An 18346-nucleotide genomic window follows, 5' to 3' on the forward strand; every position below is an offset into this window, starting at 1 on the left:
TAAGAAAAATATTAATTATAGCCAATTTTTCCAAAAAAAAATTTTCGCTTGCATCATAAACACAATTCCCAATGTACCTTTTTATATTATCAACCTCCTTTTTATCTCATATACATCACATGACAAAAAAAGCTACAGTAATTATTCCAAATAATTATTTGAAATAATACTCTATCCAAACAAAGGCATTGTATTTTGCCAACAACAATATAGGAGGGAAATTAGCTTTAGTATACCCGAACCGTGACTGTCATTGGCAAAATGTACATGATGATGTTCCAAATACCCATTGATTGGATAGCTAGCAATTTATTTATTTATTTTCTCTTTGTTTCAAGTTATTGTTATTGATTTCGTCCTATAGTTGACTACATTCAGAACCATGTATAGAAAAAAAAGTATTAAATTGCCCAAATGACTCAAGAAAAATTTGTGCAAGTGAAGATGTTGCAAACTTAAGAATGACGCATAGGCATCATAGACCAATCGAAAACATGTCCAATTGCTGTTTCCAAGATATTTGTTGTCCGTAATCGTGTTCATTTCTTCGATCATATAATTTTGACTTCCTTCCACTAAATATATGCTTTACACGCTAGTTATATTCCAAGTAAAACTGTGACAAAAAAAAAAATTATTAACATTATAGGCTACAAATATTACACGGGCTTCTCATTCATTCTCACAGCTTACACGAATGTGTCCGAGTTAATGTCAAAAATAACATAGCTACAAGAATGCAGAACAAAAAGGGGAAAAAAAGATAGTATATACAACAATCAATACACCTGCTGCCAAACTATTGTCTAAAAGAAACAAATCCAAAAGGGTATTAAAAAGTGTGCAGCTAACATCTGCGAATTGTGTAATTGAGCTACGAAGCTACGAAGCTACGAAGTCCTTAGACAGTGTATGAACTTTGGCATTCTAGTAGTGCTGGAGTTTTTCAAGCTAAACAGGTCTGTGGTACTATCGTGGCATCCATTGTGAATTCTGTGCAGCTTGTGGTACTTACTTGGGAAAGATTTCCAGGAACAGAGAGAATTGGGAATTGGCATTAGAATGGGGAATGCTTTTCCATAGATTTTTGTTGGTCTTTTAACACTTAAAAATACACTGACAGTATAAGAAAAATTAATCCAATATAAAAATAATAACTGTAAAAGTTTTTTGGAAAAATGATCGGCTTCATCCATCACATTTCACAAAAATAATCTTTTCGTCCCTCACTTTTGAAATGAAGCAATTTCATCCTTGGTATTTAAAAACTGAAATTATTACATCCCTAAATCTAAATTTCAATCTAAATCAAATCACCAATCAACCTGATTACAAATTTTGGGGGTGTAATTGAAAGATTACTTGGTTAACTCAACTTGATATTCATGTGAAATTTAATGAACCTAAAAATAAAAAATAAAAAATTATAACATAAAAAAGAAAGATTAATCTTTTCTACATTATCATTGTGTACACTGACGGTTTTATGTACCGCCATATCATTTTAATTTAAATTTAAACACCAAATTTTATATTTATGATACACATTTAGATTCGCAAGCGGATATACTAACGGTGCATGAAAAGATTTATCAAAAAAAAAAATTCCACTATTCCAAGACAAAGAATGGCCTTTTATGTTATAATTTTTATTTTTTTGGTTTAATAAATGTCATGTGAATATGATGAAGTTGACCGAATGATCTATCAATTCTATTTTCGAAATTTATTGCTGGGTTATTGGATGGTTTGATTCAGATTGAAAATTAGGTTCAGGGATGTAATAGTTTTAATTTTTAAATGTCAAGGACGAATTTGCTTCATTTTAAAAGTGAGAGACGAAAAGAATATTTTTGTAAAATGTAAGGGATGAAACAGGTAATTTTCCTAAGTTTTTTTTGGATAAATTACATTTTACCTCCCTGTGATTTAGTATATTTTTACATAACTCGTCTATAGTTTCAAAAACTATACATAAGCCTTCATACTCTGGATTCTAAAAGAAATAAATTATCCCCAATCCCTATGGATTCGATCCTACTCACCGCTATATATAAGTTTGTATTTTTCTCGAGTAGGTATTTGTTATTATACAGGCTCGACACTTGTCAGCCAAATGCTTTTAGGCTTTTGTCCTGTTGAATTCTATACTAGGAAAACTTGCATAATGAATTAGTAGGAAAACTTGTTAAATTTAAAAATGAGAACACTTGGACTCGAAAGGCAATGATTGAAATTTATTGAGCACCCATCTAGTAATTACAATTTATTTTGTCATTTTTATTAATTTATTCCCATGTACTCCTTTCCGTTTTTTAAAATGATTCTTGACTCTGAGGCCTTACCTACCTATAACCTGGCAAACAAACTTGAACTATCCTTTTACTAAAATATACGCATAAGACATAAAATCCGTAATAGTGTTAGTGTCCATAATCTATGGGAATGACATGGTAATTAGGCAAATAGATTGAGGGAATTTTCAATTTTTCATGAAGAAGGCTGTGTGGAAGGTATTAGGGAAGAAGGTTTGATTAGGGACTGAGATAGGTAGATAATCATGCAATACTTATTAGTTTTATTATTGTCCCATGAATTGATCCAAGCATCCAATAATTGTGTTATTCTAATTTTACTTTTTTTGTTTTCTTTTTTAACTGTTAAAATATTGATTGTGTGTTCTTGTGGTTGTTCCATCTTCCATTGAGTCAAGGGAGGTAAATGTAAGTGATTAATTGGAGAGGAGCTTCCTGCAATTATATGAACCCTTGGAGGAGGTAATTTCAGCATTGCATCAAAGAATGAAGTTTGATGTTCATGTTAAGGCTTTGATTAGGGAAAAGTTCCTAAATTTCAATGAATTATTTTAATTGTAAATTTTTAACCACTTTAATATAACTAACCAAAAAAAAAAAGAAAGAAAAATATATTAATAAATGGGATATTTTTTCTCTTTCCTATTCTTGGACAAAGAGGAACCGCGCCTGGTGAAAAGAGACAGAAAATTTTTTTTCCCTCTCAATAGGCATGAGACTTTGCAATTCTTCTCAGCGCTGAAAGAGCACATTTCATCCTGCGTAATACAACTGTTGGATTCTTACTTCCTCACCATACTTTTATATACCAAGGATAAGCATATGTACAAGTAATGGTAAATATCCAAGGGAAAAATGAATAGAATTAGCAAATTATGTAGTCAATTTTTGTTGACAATAAATTATAAATAACCTCATCAAGCATAATACCTTTTCAAAACTTTACAATTAACCCTAAAATCTTTAACCTCAAGAATTATAAAAGGAAATGAGCGTGTAAGAAATTAATAAATTTGGTATCAACAAAATATATTGGGAAATTTTTATGAACAAAAATTCAAAAGCACTTTGTCAAAATACAAGTGTCAAAAGATAATGATCAATGACACTTACACATGAAATGACAATTATGTAGTTTTGGTTAAATTAAAAGACACAAATATGTTTTTATGTACCAAGGATCCACATTGCAGTGAGGTTCAGTTTGAGCTTGTATACTATTTCCTCATCATAGGGTAAATCTTTTATATACTGACGGTGAACATACCAGCGGGTCTAGATGCATGCTACATATATAAAATTTAAGATTTAAATTCAAATACAGATGATGTAGCATCCAGCACACGGGATCCTCAGTGCTACTTCTATATTTATGCCAAATGTCCTATTTATTTAATTTGTCATACGTCGTTTATTTAAATTTCTTCAACCATCACGTGATTAGTGGGATTGGCACTGGATTTGGCACGGAGTAGTGGCACAGAGGATCCCAACTGCCATTCAACTCCGTCAATGTATATACTAACAATATAGGAGAGATTAATCCATAAACATATGTGTAAACAATGGTGAAATATACAAAGGGGAAAATGAACAGAAAACACCAGTTCATCACTCTTCTGCTCTACCAACTTTGCTCCAAAATGCAACTGCAGTTCTTGGCTTCATGCTATCGGAGCTGATGTTCCTCAGGAAGTTTCTGTACCACTTGGCGGAGGACCTAGGAGTTCGATTCAAGGTTGCACGATCAACAGAATAAAATCCAAACTTTACATCATAACCCGATGACCATTCAAAGTCATCCATCAATGTCCAGACAAAGTAGCCCCTCACATCTGCACCATTTCTGTCAGACAAAAGTATGTAAATTGATCAGCTATTCTAGCAAAGATTTTAAGTACGAAAGAAAGCATGCATCAAGAAAAACATGAAATCATGAATCTTTTTTGTACGAGAGGTGATATGATTTGTTTAAATGCATTCATACCTTGCCCGAAGGATGAGAGGCAAAAGGGGAAGGCTTGCAGGCTATAGCTTCTTAAAGAAAAAATGTTCCAATAGTGTTGAAAAATTTATAAACCTTTTTTAGTTTCTAAATCAGTAGAAAAGAGAATATTTATCCCATAATTGGAGAAGAATCTGCTCGACAAAAGCATCATTAATGGCAGTATATGAGGATAGATAAATGTGACTACAATCATGGGAACAATACCACCTCATGGCTCGAGCCAAGAAGGCAAGGTATGCTTTGTGGAATGCAATTCGCTTGACATCAAGTTGGAAGTCATCAACTTGTTCTTGTTGTGGAGGTGTAGAATAACCTACAGATTAGTTAAACTTATGAGTTCTCAATGGTAAGACAAATGATAACAGAAGCATGTTATCGAAAGTATATTTTTACCATTTTCAGTAATAAACATAGGCTTGTTATGGTATCGATTCTTTACATAGTCCACAATCTCTTCCATTCCTCTTGGAACAACAGAGAATGTTGGCAACCCTGTCTGTTTAAACCAGAAAAAAAAATCATGAGGAAAAAAAAAACTAATCTTCAGAGTCATATAGCAATCTGAATTTGATATTTCAGCGAATATCTGATTCTCGTACCGGTTCCCCAATCAAAACACCACCACGCTCTGCAATAGTACAGACAAAGCCGCAGATGGCACGGTCTCCACCAGGGGCACAGGCAGAGTCGGAGCTGGCACAACTTGAGCGTATGCAGTCCTTAGCATAAAGAGTTGCATAGTGGTTCAGTCCAAGGAAGTCAATGCTATCCCTTATGAGCAGCCTTTCTTCTGGTGTAAATTTGGGTAACTCATTTCTGTGATAGCGACGCATTTCTGGAGGATAATCACCAAACACTAGAGGATCGAAAGCCCTGTTTTATAAACATAGCACATCAAGAACGTGTCATCTTGTCTTATTTTGATTTATTTCACGTAGAGAAGCTTCTTGATTTCAATCTTTCAATCCAACGAGGCTTCAATCGCGTGAGAGGAGAGGACAGTAAAAGCTCCCAATCGCAGGCTAAATGGCACAGCTTAAGGAGGAGATGTCAACACTTACCATGCCACATTATTAGCCAATGCCCTCTTTACAGCTTCCTTGTCATGCTCGTCATCAGTAAATGGTTCGTACATAATTGCATGGACCACAATTCCAATTACACCACCTTGTTTGGGCTGTCCCAAGATTGGTATGACAAAAAAAAGTAGTTTAGCTGTATAATCCAGTAAAACAGCGGATACTGTATATCATTGATGCCAACGAGGTATTTTACTTGCCTGAAACTGCTCGCGGTAGAGTTTGGAAGCCTTGGCATGGGCAAGTAACATGTTATGCATTGCAATCAGGGGCTCAGTATCTGAATTACCAGCTGAGCAGTTGCCAAAAGGAGGGGAGCAATGACCTGGAGGATGTTTTCCCCTTTCATAGGCAAAATCTGCAGCCAAATTTGGTTCATTGATGGTCACCCAATACCTCACCCGATCACCAAAATTCTTGAAACAAGTTTCAGCAAAATGGACGAAGTCATCCCTAATTCAATTCACATAGACCCAAGATTTTGATCATATTGCGGAGTTATATACCATTCACATAAAATCCATAATCAGAAATCCAGCATAATATTAAGTTCAACATACTGAATCAGAGGATTTAGCCAGCCCCCATATTCGTCACTAAGCACTTGGGGTATGTCCCAGTGGTGAATTGTCACAAAAGGCTGAATGCCTGCGTTGGATACAATGTGATCTAAAGCTCTCAAGCGACACAGTAGTAATAAATAAGAGATGAAGGGTGGAAGAAACATGTGATGTTTGCTCAATACCTCTGAGTAGAAGGTTATCGATTATACTACTGTAAAACATGATTCCAGCTGCATTAACACCACCCAATTTCCCATCTAAACAAACCATTCAAAGATTTATTGTGAGTTTGTGGCATTCCAAGAAAAGAAGGGACCAAAAGCGATTATACCATTGAGGGTAAACTACTTAAAGGGCCTCTAAACTATTTCAATTGTCAACTTTGACTAGTGGAGATGGACTAAAGGATCAAAATTTGACATTTTTTATGGTTGATGGACCAAATTGAGACTTGAAATAGATGAGAAGTCAAAACTTAATTATTGAAATAGTTTAGGAACTCCTTAAGTAGTTTATCCATGGAAGGAAAATAACACACTTGGAAGTATTCTTGACCAGGAAATGGAGAACCGGTAAGCATCCACTCCAAGAGAATGGATTGTCTCTATATCTTCCTGTCATGAATGATTCAAAAGCCACATGCTTTAAATGGATTCATTACTTGAAATCTTTAATGTACATCTTCATATCATTCAAGTAAAATGTTAAGGGTAAAGTGAAAGGATATCAGAGTACTGGAGTTGGTAACTTAGTTAATTTGGTACCAGGTAACGATGGTAATGATCAGTGGCTATATCTCCAGTGTCTCCATTGTTTACATTCCCTAATACAATTTGAAACAAAGTAGAAACTTAATCAGATTTCTTTATCCAAAATTGTATAGAAAAAGACCTTGTTATAAGCAGCAGTAAAAAATTATCACTATCACCATTTTTATGGACAAAAACATCCCAGTTACTAAGGCTCTTCCCATCTTCAAGAATTGCACCCTCAATCTAAAACCATTGGAGTAGTGTCATGCTAGACAAATTTCAAGAGAACTGCATGGAAAAATATATCACCAAAAACACAGGCAAATACACAAAAGTTAAAGAAACACATGATTTGTATACTTGATAGGAAGAAGTGGCAACACCAAAGAGAAATCCAGTTGGGAAATCTGATCTTTTCACATCTTCAAGCTCTTCTTCTATTCCATTGCCTCCTTCTTGAAGGGCTCTTGCATATGGATTTGCAGAACTGAGCAATATGAAGAGAAGAAGAGAGGAGGAGGATAGCATAGTGGTGACCTTCATAAGTTGATTATTCGAGTGGTGTCATGATAGTGCTAAAGATAATTTATTCTTTGATTTGGCATAACAAGAGACAGGAAGATCACTTGTCTGAAAATAGAAACTTGTCTGAAAATAGAAACAAGACATAAAAAATTAATGGTAGTTGAGACAATATCGCACTTCAGAAGATCACTTGTTGGATGAAATCTTATGACAATACCTTCTACCTTGTCAGAAACGTGTAGCAAGTGTTTTGCTTAGGTAAGGATGCAGCATTGTTCATTCAATGCTAGTATTAGAACCTGAAAGCTGAATTCTCATTTATTTGCTTTGAATTTATCATTGTACTTTTTTTACAAATTATTAATAATAGGCGTTATTAATACATGATATTTTTGCTGATCCATTTAGGTTTGCTTTTTCTAAATTTAGTCCTTTGCAGTTTAGCGTTTTTCTAAATAACCCTTTTATGATTTTAAAGCTCTCCATCTTGACTTTATTGCCAAAATGACATAAACATTCTTCATAATGAAGCCACCTGAGATGTCAAGATTACGTGTGCTGACCGTGTAGGGTTATATACCTTTTAATACCATAAAATGATTATGTAAAAAGAATTAAACCACAAGGGGAAAAGTGTAATTAATCCTACATATACCCTTTCTTTTATTATTTGTATCATATACCTGCAAATTGGACAATAAGTATGTGATTAAAATTTGGTTTTACTAATCAGTTAGATATTTTAAGTGATTAGTGCATGTAAAATCTGAAGAATATATGAGTGAGAAAGAAAGAAACACAATAAATAAAATATTTGTTAATTAACTTAGACAAAAGTTTAGAGAGTTCAACATCAACAAATTCGTTGAATGAAGCCTCCCCGCACAGGTATGAGCTGTCAACCCCACTTTAACCAAAACTTCAAAACAGTAAACATGGACATGATCAATTTGTGAGTTTATATATTCATAATTTTTTTCTTCAGTTTTTCTGGATCGAGATATTGAAACTTTGGTTGATTAGTGAAGGCATATCAGAGAAACGAAGGGGTTTATGCAAAAATATATATGCTTTTAGGATGGAAAAAGAAAATGATTAAGGATATGTTTCCTGATTTATGAAATCAACAAACATATAAATATATGAAATTATTGAGGTACCATAATCAATTGTGCTGATTCCTCTTGTTATTAATTTAATTAGGTGGCAAATAATAGAGCGAAATGTATACAAGGTAACGAAATGCGGCAACCCAACCCTTCTCCCCGACTCTTTTTTTTAAATAAGTGAAAAATTTTAAATCTAAGACTTTTTACTATCAATTCCTCCCATATTACTATTTACTATTTTATATATATATATAGACACACACATACACAACAATATGATTTTTGTAACTTCAAAATCACTGTTAATTTGTACCAGACAGAGATTCAGAAATAGGGAGAAGAATTGTTGATTGATACAAGGCAAAACTAGAAATATCAAATAATTAACTAAGAAACAAGGGAGGTTCAGGAAATTCATCTGACATTAAAACTCCAAAAACTACACGTAATTATGCAATAATTTAGCGTTGTACCCAAAAAAAAACCGAAAAAGAAAAAATGAAAAAAAAAGAAAAGAAAGTCTGGCCTCATGGAAAATGGGAGACACCAATAAAATGATGTGACGCAGACTAATTGACAGTTCCAATTTTAAATTAGTACAGTCAACTATGCCAAAGCACAGGGATAAATTATTCTGCGAACAGTCAAGCACAGCTGTCATCCAGTTTACTTATTCATTTATTTATTTTGGCAACGTCATTCCGTGTTTCTTTGGCTTTGTTTGGATTGCCGGTTTCCGTCGAAAAATTACGTCATTTTCCGTGATCACATTTCCCTATTATCTTTTTTCCTCACATACATCAAATCGCTACAGTAATTTTTCTACGAAAAATCACGGAAAATGCAATCCAAACACAATTTTTCTTTCATTCCCTTTTTTTATAAACTACGTCTATTTCAACATTCTTCTTGAAATTGAAACTCGAGCTTGACTCAATTATAATTTTAGTTTGATTGAACTTGATTTCAAACTCAATCAACCCTAACTGAATGAAGATCAAACGAGCTTTATGCAACATTAATTAATATTTGTGTTTTCTAAATAAGGGATGATACACTACAAATTTTACACTAACCAAAACCAAAAATTAAATGAATATGTGTTAGGCTCGATGATTGATGTTTCAAGCCGCACGCATAATGCTTAAGTTCGAGGTCGTAACGCTATTCGAGCAGCCAAAAATCAGCTGTGTGAATTTGAGTTAGGTCTACTTAAGTTTGAATTTGAGTTTCACTGAGTACATATTTACGCTATAACTTTACCACACCACATTAAAGCATGATTCAATAAGATTTGGTTGTTGGGGGTAGGAAAGACAATAAGATTTGATTCAATCACATCGCACACATCAACAAAAGTGGAAAGGGAAAAAAGGATCATGACAAGTAATATATTCTTTTTCTTCTATTTGTTTTCTTCTTCACTACTCCTTTATTTTGCTTGTTTGGAGCACATACATTGCACGTTGTGTCACTTCATTCAACGTTATGTCAGTGTCGTCTATCTCAAAATCATTTTCTTGTGCATCAGACTCAAATTCGTTTGTGAGATCCACAGCTTATTATCTCGAGGGCCCAACTTGGAAAGTTTATCTTCAGTTAATTCGCATATAATGTGAATATTTTTCTAATCTAAACAAGTAGTACTAAATCTTTAGGCCTATTCGCTTGGCTAATTAAGCAAGGTGATGAGAAAATGAGAGCACCACAAATAAAATTGCCAACAGTGCTAAATAAAGCAAGTTTTAGATACTAATAAAAAGGCAAAAACTGTTGTATTAAAAGTGTAGAGTGAAATTCCACAACTAACCCTCTAATTCTTTTTGTCATCACCATCCCCAAAATTAGTACTCCATTGAGGTAATAATAAGCATAGAATCCAAGCTAAATGAATCTCGAAAGTGCATCAGCACCCTTTGGACCTGCCCATAGACAAAAAGAAGTGGTCAAGTATGGTTCAGAAAATTTACACGGGCTTCTCATTCATTCTCACAGCTTACACGAATGTGTCCGAGTTAATGTCAAATACAACATAGCTACAAGAATGCAGAACAAAAAAGGGACAAAAAAAAAGATAGTATATACAACAATCAGTACACCTGCTGCCAAACTATTGTCTAAAAGAAACAAATCCAAAAGGGTATTAAAAAGTGTGCAGCTAACATCTGCGAATTGTGTAATTGAGTCATGAAGCTACGAAGTCCTTAGACAGTGTATGAACTTTGGCATGCTAGTAGCGCTGGAGTTTTTCAAGCTAAACAGGTCTGTGGTACTATCGTGGCATCCATTGTGAATTCTGTGCAGCTTATGGTACTTTCTTGGGAAAGAATTCCAGGAACCGAGAGAATTGGGAATTGGCACTAGAATGGGGAATGCTTTTCCATAGATTTTTGTTGGTCTTTTTAACGCTTAAAAATTCACTGACAGTATAAGAAAAATTAATCCAATATAAAAATAATAATTGTAAAAGTTTTTTTTGGATAAATTATATTTTATCTCCTGTGATTTAGTATTTTTCACATAACTCCCCTATAGTTTTAAAAACTATACATAACCCCCTCATAGTTTGAATTAAAGTGTCAAAGTGACTAAAACAGTCCTTTGTAATGGAACTTTTAAAAATGTTGAAATTACCCTTATAAATACATGACAAACTAATCTCGTATGATTTTTATATTTTACCATATAATCTCTTTATGGTTTAATACTTTACCATATAACCCCCTTATGGTTTTTAAAATATACACACATAACCCCCCTTGATTAATGAATAATTTTCAACTTTACATAAGGGTATTTTTGACATTTTAGTTGATTACGTTACGAATGATCATTTTTATCACTTAGACACTTTAATCCAAATTATGAGGGGGTTATGTATATTTTTTGAAACTATAGGGAGATATGTAAAAAAACTAAACAACAGGGGGTAAAGTGGAATTTGCCCTTTTTTTATTTTTACTTCGATTAAACACAATCACGTGGTTTTTTCATTTTGGTAAAAATAATTGCGGTGGTTGTTAAATTATTCATCAATTGTGGTGCTTGTCATTAAAGATTCATTGAGGTGCTACTTTTTCTTTGACCGGGATTCCTAGCATCCTGACTTTGGCAGTGATTTCTTTTCCCATAAATGTGTCGAAGTCAATTTCAAGAGGCAGTTTAATCAAAGTCATCCGTGTCTTAAGCACCTAGTTTCAAGACTTTTTGTACCGTAAATTTGCATAATAGTCTATATTTCTCTAATTTCAAAGAATGACTAAGCCAGGTAATTAATGAATAAGAGAGCACCACAAATGTGATTTACAACACAGCGTAACTTTAGAACAAATTTTTGTAAGTTCCACACATGTTGTTAAAAATGAAGTACAAAAAGTGATATGGATTGTACAATATTTTTAGCCCAAATCTTGGCCATGAACAGCTCAGGAGCGGTCCATCTGATGATCGCTCCTGCCCCTCATCCCAGGTCGCATGATAGGATCCCTCCAGCTAGGCATGGCCATGGTTCCATTTGGAACCGGGAACCGGACCGGAACCGGACCGTTTGGAACCGGACCAGAACCGGAACCAGAACCGTGGAACCAGAACCGTAGTAGAACCTTGGATAAAGGTTCCGGTTCTGGTTCTCTAAAAAATAGAACCAGAACCAGAACCGCCGGTTCCAGAACCGTTAAAAAAATTAAAAATAATTAATATAAAAAATAATAAAAGTAGAGACATCATGATGATCATCATGATCCACCACAACCTTTTGACCAAGCTCTCAACGGATCCAAGAGGAAAAAATTGCAAAGAAGGGCTCCAAAGAAAAAGCTTGTATTCGAAGAAAAAAAGGGAGCTTCTTCAATTTTTGCTCTCGGGGGCTCTCAACGGAAGAAAGAAACAACCATACAGAACCGGAACCGGAACCGGAACCATAAGGAATCGAAATCAGAACTATGCGGTTCTGGTTCTACCTCTTTGAAGAACCAGAACCGCCGGTTCTGGAACCAGAACCAGAACCATCTTATATGGTGCGGTTCTGGGCCGGTTCTGGAACCAGAACCGGCGGTTCTGGAACCAGAACCGGCGGTTCTGGAACCGTGGCCATGCCTACCTCCAGCCCTTTGGCTGGCTGGCCAATGGCAGCTGTCTAGTAATTTGAGACATATCTTCAAGATTTTAAGCTAGTAATATTTGACTGATAATCATGAATAAACGAACACCACGTACATAGAGAAAATGCAAATAATCTAAGCTAGCTAACTATTTAGAACTCACCAATAATTTCAAGAAGGAACCTCACATGATCTTTGTCCACCATTTTAATCTTCACCACCTAAATTCCTTGAACGTAGCAATCGCTTGAGCAAGAATTTCATTAGAAAAGGGAAATGAAAGAAAATGAAGAATAAAGATAAAGGGAGAAGTTGCAGAACAAGAATTTGGGGTAGAAGGAGAGATTGTATCGATTGATATTACTTGGAAGTAACTGCGACGAACTGGAAATGAACCTAATTAACTGACTAATCCTGCTGCATTCTATCCAAACGTTTAATCCAGTTTAGCTTGCAAAGTCATTACAAATATGCAAAGAGAATTGATAACACTACTATTAGCCAATATGGAGGTTTTGTAAATCCAATACCAAGTGGAAAAGAACCTCAATTTAGTACCTATACAAAATATTTTTTTAACCATTTAACCAAACTTTTCCAGAACAACTTTCGAGAGGAAGAATTTGTTTTTGAAGACTACCAGAATGTACCACAAAACTTTTGATACAAGACTAACGATCAAGGAACAGCTATTAGAATTTTCCTCACTGTTAGTTTCAGGGTTCAAATTTTGTACCGAATAATTGGAGTGGGGAAAGTCGAAAGGGTGGCAGTTACGCGTAGGGAGGGGTGGGAGCGTAAGCAAAGAAAAGAAAAAGATACTTTTCTTTCCCTCTCTCTCTCAAAGAGTTGGGTAATCTCTATATCTATTCCTATCTATGTTATCTAGACTGCCAGGACATATCCATATTCTCTAAACTTGTGTTGCTATCTTGATTCAACTAGTTTTGTACCCGTTCGTCAAACGGGAATCTTCGTAAAATAATAAATTATTTAGTCAATTTTATAAAAATGTCGATATGAAATACAAATTTAGTGTATATTTTATTATAACCTTTCTTAAGTATATTACTATGTGCGCATCATAATATAAAGTATTCTTACAATATAAATGTGAAAATCTAATTCAGTAAATAATAATTTAAAAATGGAAAAAATAACATTCGACAATACCATAACATTCAAAAACTTGAAAAGAAATAAAAAGTGCAGTAAATAGTACCAAATAATATTCTACTCTTCAGAACCTTTTTTTCGTTTTTCTTTTGTTTGAACATTCTCCTCCATTTATCCGTGCAAATCAGCATTTATTGATTTTTCATTATCACTGCATGATAGCAAAGTAGGACAACTAAGTATAAAAAAATAAATGATTTATCACATTCAAAGTTGTGTAAGACAATACATAAAGATTATAGATTAAGAAAGTAAGATAGTATATTAAATCTACCTCCTCATGCAAACCTTTTTATGAGGATTCCATTCCTCTGTGGTTTTTGTTGAACCCTCTGATGAATGATTCATAAGAAGTGTATTGAATGAAATTTTAAAAACTCGTGATTGATTCATGATTCCTACATAAATACCATTAAATAAATTAAGTGTAAATATAAATGTGCAATGATACAATAATGTTAATTTGAGCTAAAATAAAATATTGTACATTTAATTAGCTAGACTATTTATGGTATTTGATGTATTAAAATGGGCAATACTTTTACATTAAATTGCATTTGTAGACTTAGTTGACTATATATTATGCCCATGAAAATCTTGTTGCGTTGACCCTTGAACACCAACATACATAAATTTCGCAAAAGGAACCAGAATAAATGAACAAAGGCAAAAGAAGAGAGAGTACCTTGGACAAACGAAACAAAGGCAAATTAACAAACATCTAACATACATCCTATAGCATATGAATGTTGTCCAATTCGGTGGAAACATTTAACATGTTTCTATATGAAAACTTACGATGAAAATACTATTTTAAATCCTATCTCTTCATATAAAACAAATAGAAATAAAACCAAAACACACAAAATTCAAGATATGTTACTAAATTCTTACAATTGAAGATGAACATGTCTTTTTAAGAAAGAAAAATGTGTATCGAAGGAAGATTTACCTGATAATCAAGAGGAGTGAAAACCCAAAATCGATGTTTTAATGTGTCAACCGCTTGCATTGGAAATACCTAACCATATAAAGAAGCTATATGTAGGCATAAGAATTGATAAGCATATAAAGAGATATTGATAAGAATATTAAAAGCAGTTTTATCTTAATTTAAGTTGCTGACAGTATGTAACTTTGGGTAAGAATTGATAAGAATATTAAAAGTAGTTTTATCTTCGTTTAAGTTGCTTAAAATACATAATTTTGGGTAGGAAATAAGAATTGATAAGGATATAAAGAGATATTGATAAGAATATAAAAAGATGATAATAAAAATTAGTTTTACTAAAGGCGTGCATGCTAAAGAAATTATGCGGGTCATACCTTGTTGTTATACCTAGAAGTTCATAAACCAAAAGAGGAGCAAGCGGCCGCAAATATATGATTATGATAGAATGATAATCGGCCGTGAATATAGGATAGAATGCTAAGGACGGTTTTATAAGACATACATGGATTATAAGGACGGTTTTATATTTAAAATTTAATTTAGATAGATATTGATAATTGATTTCATGCTTATGAAAGCATAGGTTATTTTTTTTAAAAAAAAAGTGGAAATCATGGAATAAATGAACAAAGGCAAAAAGAAGAGAGAGATGGAAGAGCGTATGTTATTTTATAGAGCGTGTTGAAACCACTTGCCCTGTCGTTAAGCCACGTAGGAAAGAGAAAGTATAAAGCGATAAGAATGAGAATATGACTTTATTATACATATATATGATTTGTGTACTTTGAGAAGTCAAAGTCGCTACAATTGTAAGAAAAATATTAGATTCTTTTATTTGATCTGCAGTGTATGTTTTACATGTTTGTTCTCATTGGACTGAAAAATTTTAAAATTTTCTACAATACAAATTTGTTTTAACCGTTTTCTTTTGTATTTCCATGATTTTCTCAACAGATTGTGGTTGTAGGCATCCACTTATACTAAGATTAGAGATGGTGGACAAAGATCAAGTGAAGTCTGGCGATTTCTAAAAAATTAGCTAGCTTAATTAATTATTCTCATCGCCTATATATACCATGTTTCTCGTTTATTCAAGACTAGCCTAACTAGCTAAATTATTGATGGTTCATTTCATTTCATATAATTAGACAGCCACTAGATTACATTAGCAAACATTAGAAGCCAAATTAAACAGCAAAATAAAAAATTTTTACAAAAATCTTGCACTGCACAAACACAACACGTTTAAGTGTCGTTTTCTAGTTGAATTGTAATGATTTTAATATCATATGCACTAAAATTAAAAGTTTGATAAAAATACTATAATCTCAATCTATCTATGTCCAAAACCTAACTTAGTTAGCAAAGACATTACCAACAACTAGTTTTTGTTTGACTTTTAAGTCCTCCCGTCCCTCTCTTTCCTTTATAAGGTTTATAGTACCTTGTGAATTAAGAAAAAGAAGAATCTTAATCTTTTTTAAGCTTTAGTTTTTTAAAATTAAGTTCTTTCTATAAATAAGTAAAAATTTTACGGTGCTTGTTTCATTTTTCTCCCTTTATATAAACTCTTCTAATCATAGTTACTTGATCTATCAAAGAAACGTGATATGTTTGGCTTGTTTATTTCATCATTTTATTGTTCCCACACAATACATACATATATAGAAAAAACAAAAAAAAAATAGAATCATTGTTCGACTTTCCCAATCCCTTAACAATACTATATATGGATTAAATCTGAGTTACACGAAAAAACCGTGTCTTGCACCATCGTTGAATTGTGCAATATATATGGATATTTTATGGTCTTTCATTCATCTGTATTGGTGGCATTTTGATTTTCAATACCAATGTAGTTGGATTTGCCATCAAACTCTATTATGCCTTAGTGTTCATCATTTACCGCATATGGTACACTTTATGAATTGTATGACTTGTTTTTGATAGGTATGTTATGAACAATTTTCTCGAATCTTTGAGAAGTTGGTTAATATGGACAACGCTTTCCAAATGAAAAGCATGTTGATACGTTGTTTTGTACTAGGAGGGTTATATATTAGTGGTACGCAGCTCAAATCTCTTTTAGCTTTTTCATTGTTGCATCAATCAAGAACCAGTTGAAGATGTTGATGAAAGAATTTGAACATTCAAAGATTGAAAAAAGAATTCGAACATTCAAAGATGGAACAGGAGGTTTGGAACAAAGACTCGGTTACCATCAACAATTTGTTGACTAGTTGGTCATGGTTAACAAACATTAGAGATAGAAAATAAAAATATAATTACTTAACCAAGAAATGGGATGGAGAAAGTTTTGAATGGGGAGTTGATTTTAAACGTTTATAGATGATATTTGATTCTAGGCTTCTGACTTCTTATTAGTTTAGTTATTGCCTCGGTTTTCTTATTGCCAAAGTCTGAATTATTTAATTTTTACCTCTTGGTTAATGTGTGCTCACACTTAACTAGAGGTGTCAAAATGGGTGATTTAAACGAATTTGCGCGGGTTGAAATATGTAATGGGTATAAGTGAATTAACTCATTTATACCCATTTAATTAGATGGGTATAAATGGATAAGTCAAAAAATGAGTTGGGTAACGCAATTACCCATTTATTTTAACTTTTTGTAAACTCATGTAAATTCATTTTTGCAAACTAAATTATCAATTTATACCACCATTTGCATCCATCATTACTTTTGAATATTGACCTATAATGCTCAACGTGCCTAATTACCAATTTTTTCCCAACCATTCTTTATGTCGCAAAATTACATACTATTTAATAATTCAACAATAAGAATACAAAAATTTGAACTAAGTACTATGAAACTTAGCATAAAAACTTAATTAAAAAACTTTGAACCCCTAGCATTTTTTTGTGTGAAAATTTAAAATTTCATTTTGGAAAGGCAAGACAGGAGGCTAAAAGTTGTCATAAATTGGTAATGCTAAAAAATGAGCAAGTTAACAAACTACCAGAAAATAAAATGATAAGATAAAATCAACAAATGATGATGATAATAATAATAATAATAATAATAATAATAATAATAATAATAATAATAATAAAACAAAAGTAGTTAACATCATGACAAAACAAAGAATTTGAAAAAAAAAATTAAGAAGGATATTTATTTGCGTCAAAAATGCATCAAATGTTTGTTAAGACTGAAAAATAAAACATTTCACTATATACAAGGCTTCAGCAATATTAATGCATGAAAGTCTCCAACAATGAGTTCAATAATCAAATGCAGGCCTCAAATTTCTTCTAAATGGGTGGGGGAAGAGAGGAGGTTTAGGGAAGACAATTCTAAATAGGTTAATTGGGTTTGGTGGGTTACTCAATAATACCCATTTAATAAATGAGTATTATTGGGTAACACATTTACATCTATATGCAAAAACTTAAGAAATTTATATCCATCTATTCATGGCCGGGTATGGATAAATTTATTTAAATAGGTTTATTTGCCACCTATACTATTAATTAGGCATTTTGGTGAAGTGATGATAGCATGATAAGATTTTTTACTAATCCATCCACAGTTCACCAATAGACTGATACTAAATTCATTGTTTGGTATGTAAGTGAAGTTTATAACCAATAGCAAACTTTAAAATTTTTACTAGTCCATCCATAATTCATAAATCGAACGATACTCAATCATTGTTGGGTATGTAAGTTTAGTTTATAAACAATAGCAAACTTTAATTAGATATACTCATATACTAGTTTAAAAAAAATATTTTAACTGAT

General features: G+C 32.9%; 1 protein-coding gene across 3 annotated transcripts; it reads right to left on the reverse strand.

Moving 5' to 3' along the window:
* Positions 1-3650: 3650 nt before the first annotated feature.
* On the reverse strand, positions 3651-7594 carry LOC113718693 (beta-glucosidase 18). Of its 3 annotated transcripts, none has more exons than XM_072071704.1 (13): positions 7460-7594; positions 7078-7365; positions 6894-6960; positions 6730-6788; positions 6504-6579; positions 6148-6222; positions 5963-6050; positions 5603-5855; positions 5385-5500; positions 4923-5196; positions 4717-4819; positions 4531-4636; positions 3651-4161 (listed from the first exon to the last, which is right to left on the reverse strand). In XM_072071704.1, exons 2-13 carry the CDS (start codon positions 7258-7260, stop codon positions 3927-3929), a joined length of 1635 nt encoding a protein of 544 aa, XP_071927805.1. In that variant the 5' UTR covers positions 7261-7365; positions 7460-7594; the 3' UTR covers positions 3651-3926. The 3 variants fall into 3 exon arrangements, with proteins under 3 accessions (XP_071927805.1, XP_027099387.1, XP_071927806.1); XM_072071705.1 differs by having other exon boundaries at positions 4023-4161; positions 4528-4636; XM_027243586.2 differs by lacking the exon at positions 7460-7594 and having other exon boundaries at positions 7078-7411.
* Between the last annotated feature and the right edge of the window lie 10752 nt (positions 7595-18346).

Source organism: Coffea arabica, chromosome 11e, assembly GCF_036785885.1.
Source record: "Coffea arabica cultivar ET-39 chromosome 11e, Coffea Arabica ET-39 HiFi, whole genome shotgun sequence".
In the NCBI taxonomy this organism is placed as follows: domain Eukaryota; kingdom Viridiplantae; phylum Streptophyta; class Magnoliopsida; order Gentianales; family Rubiaceae; genus Coffea; species Coffea arabica.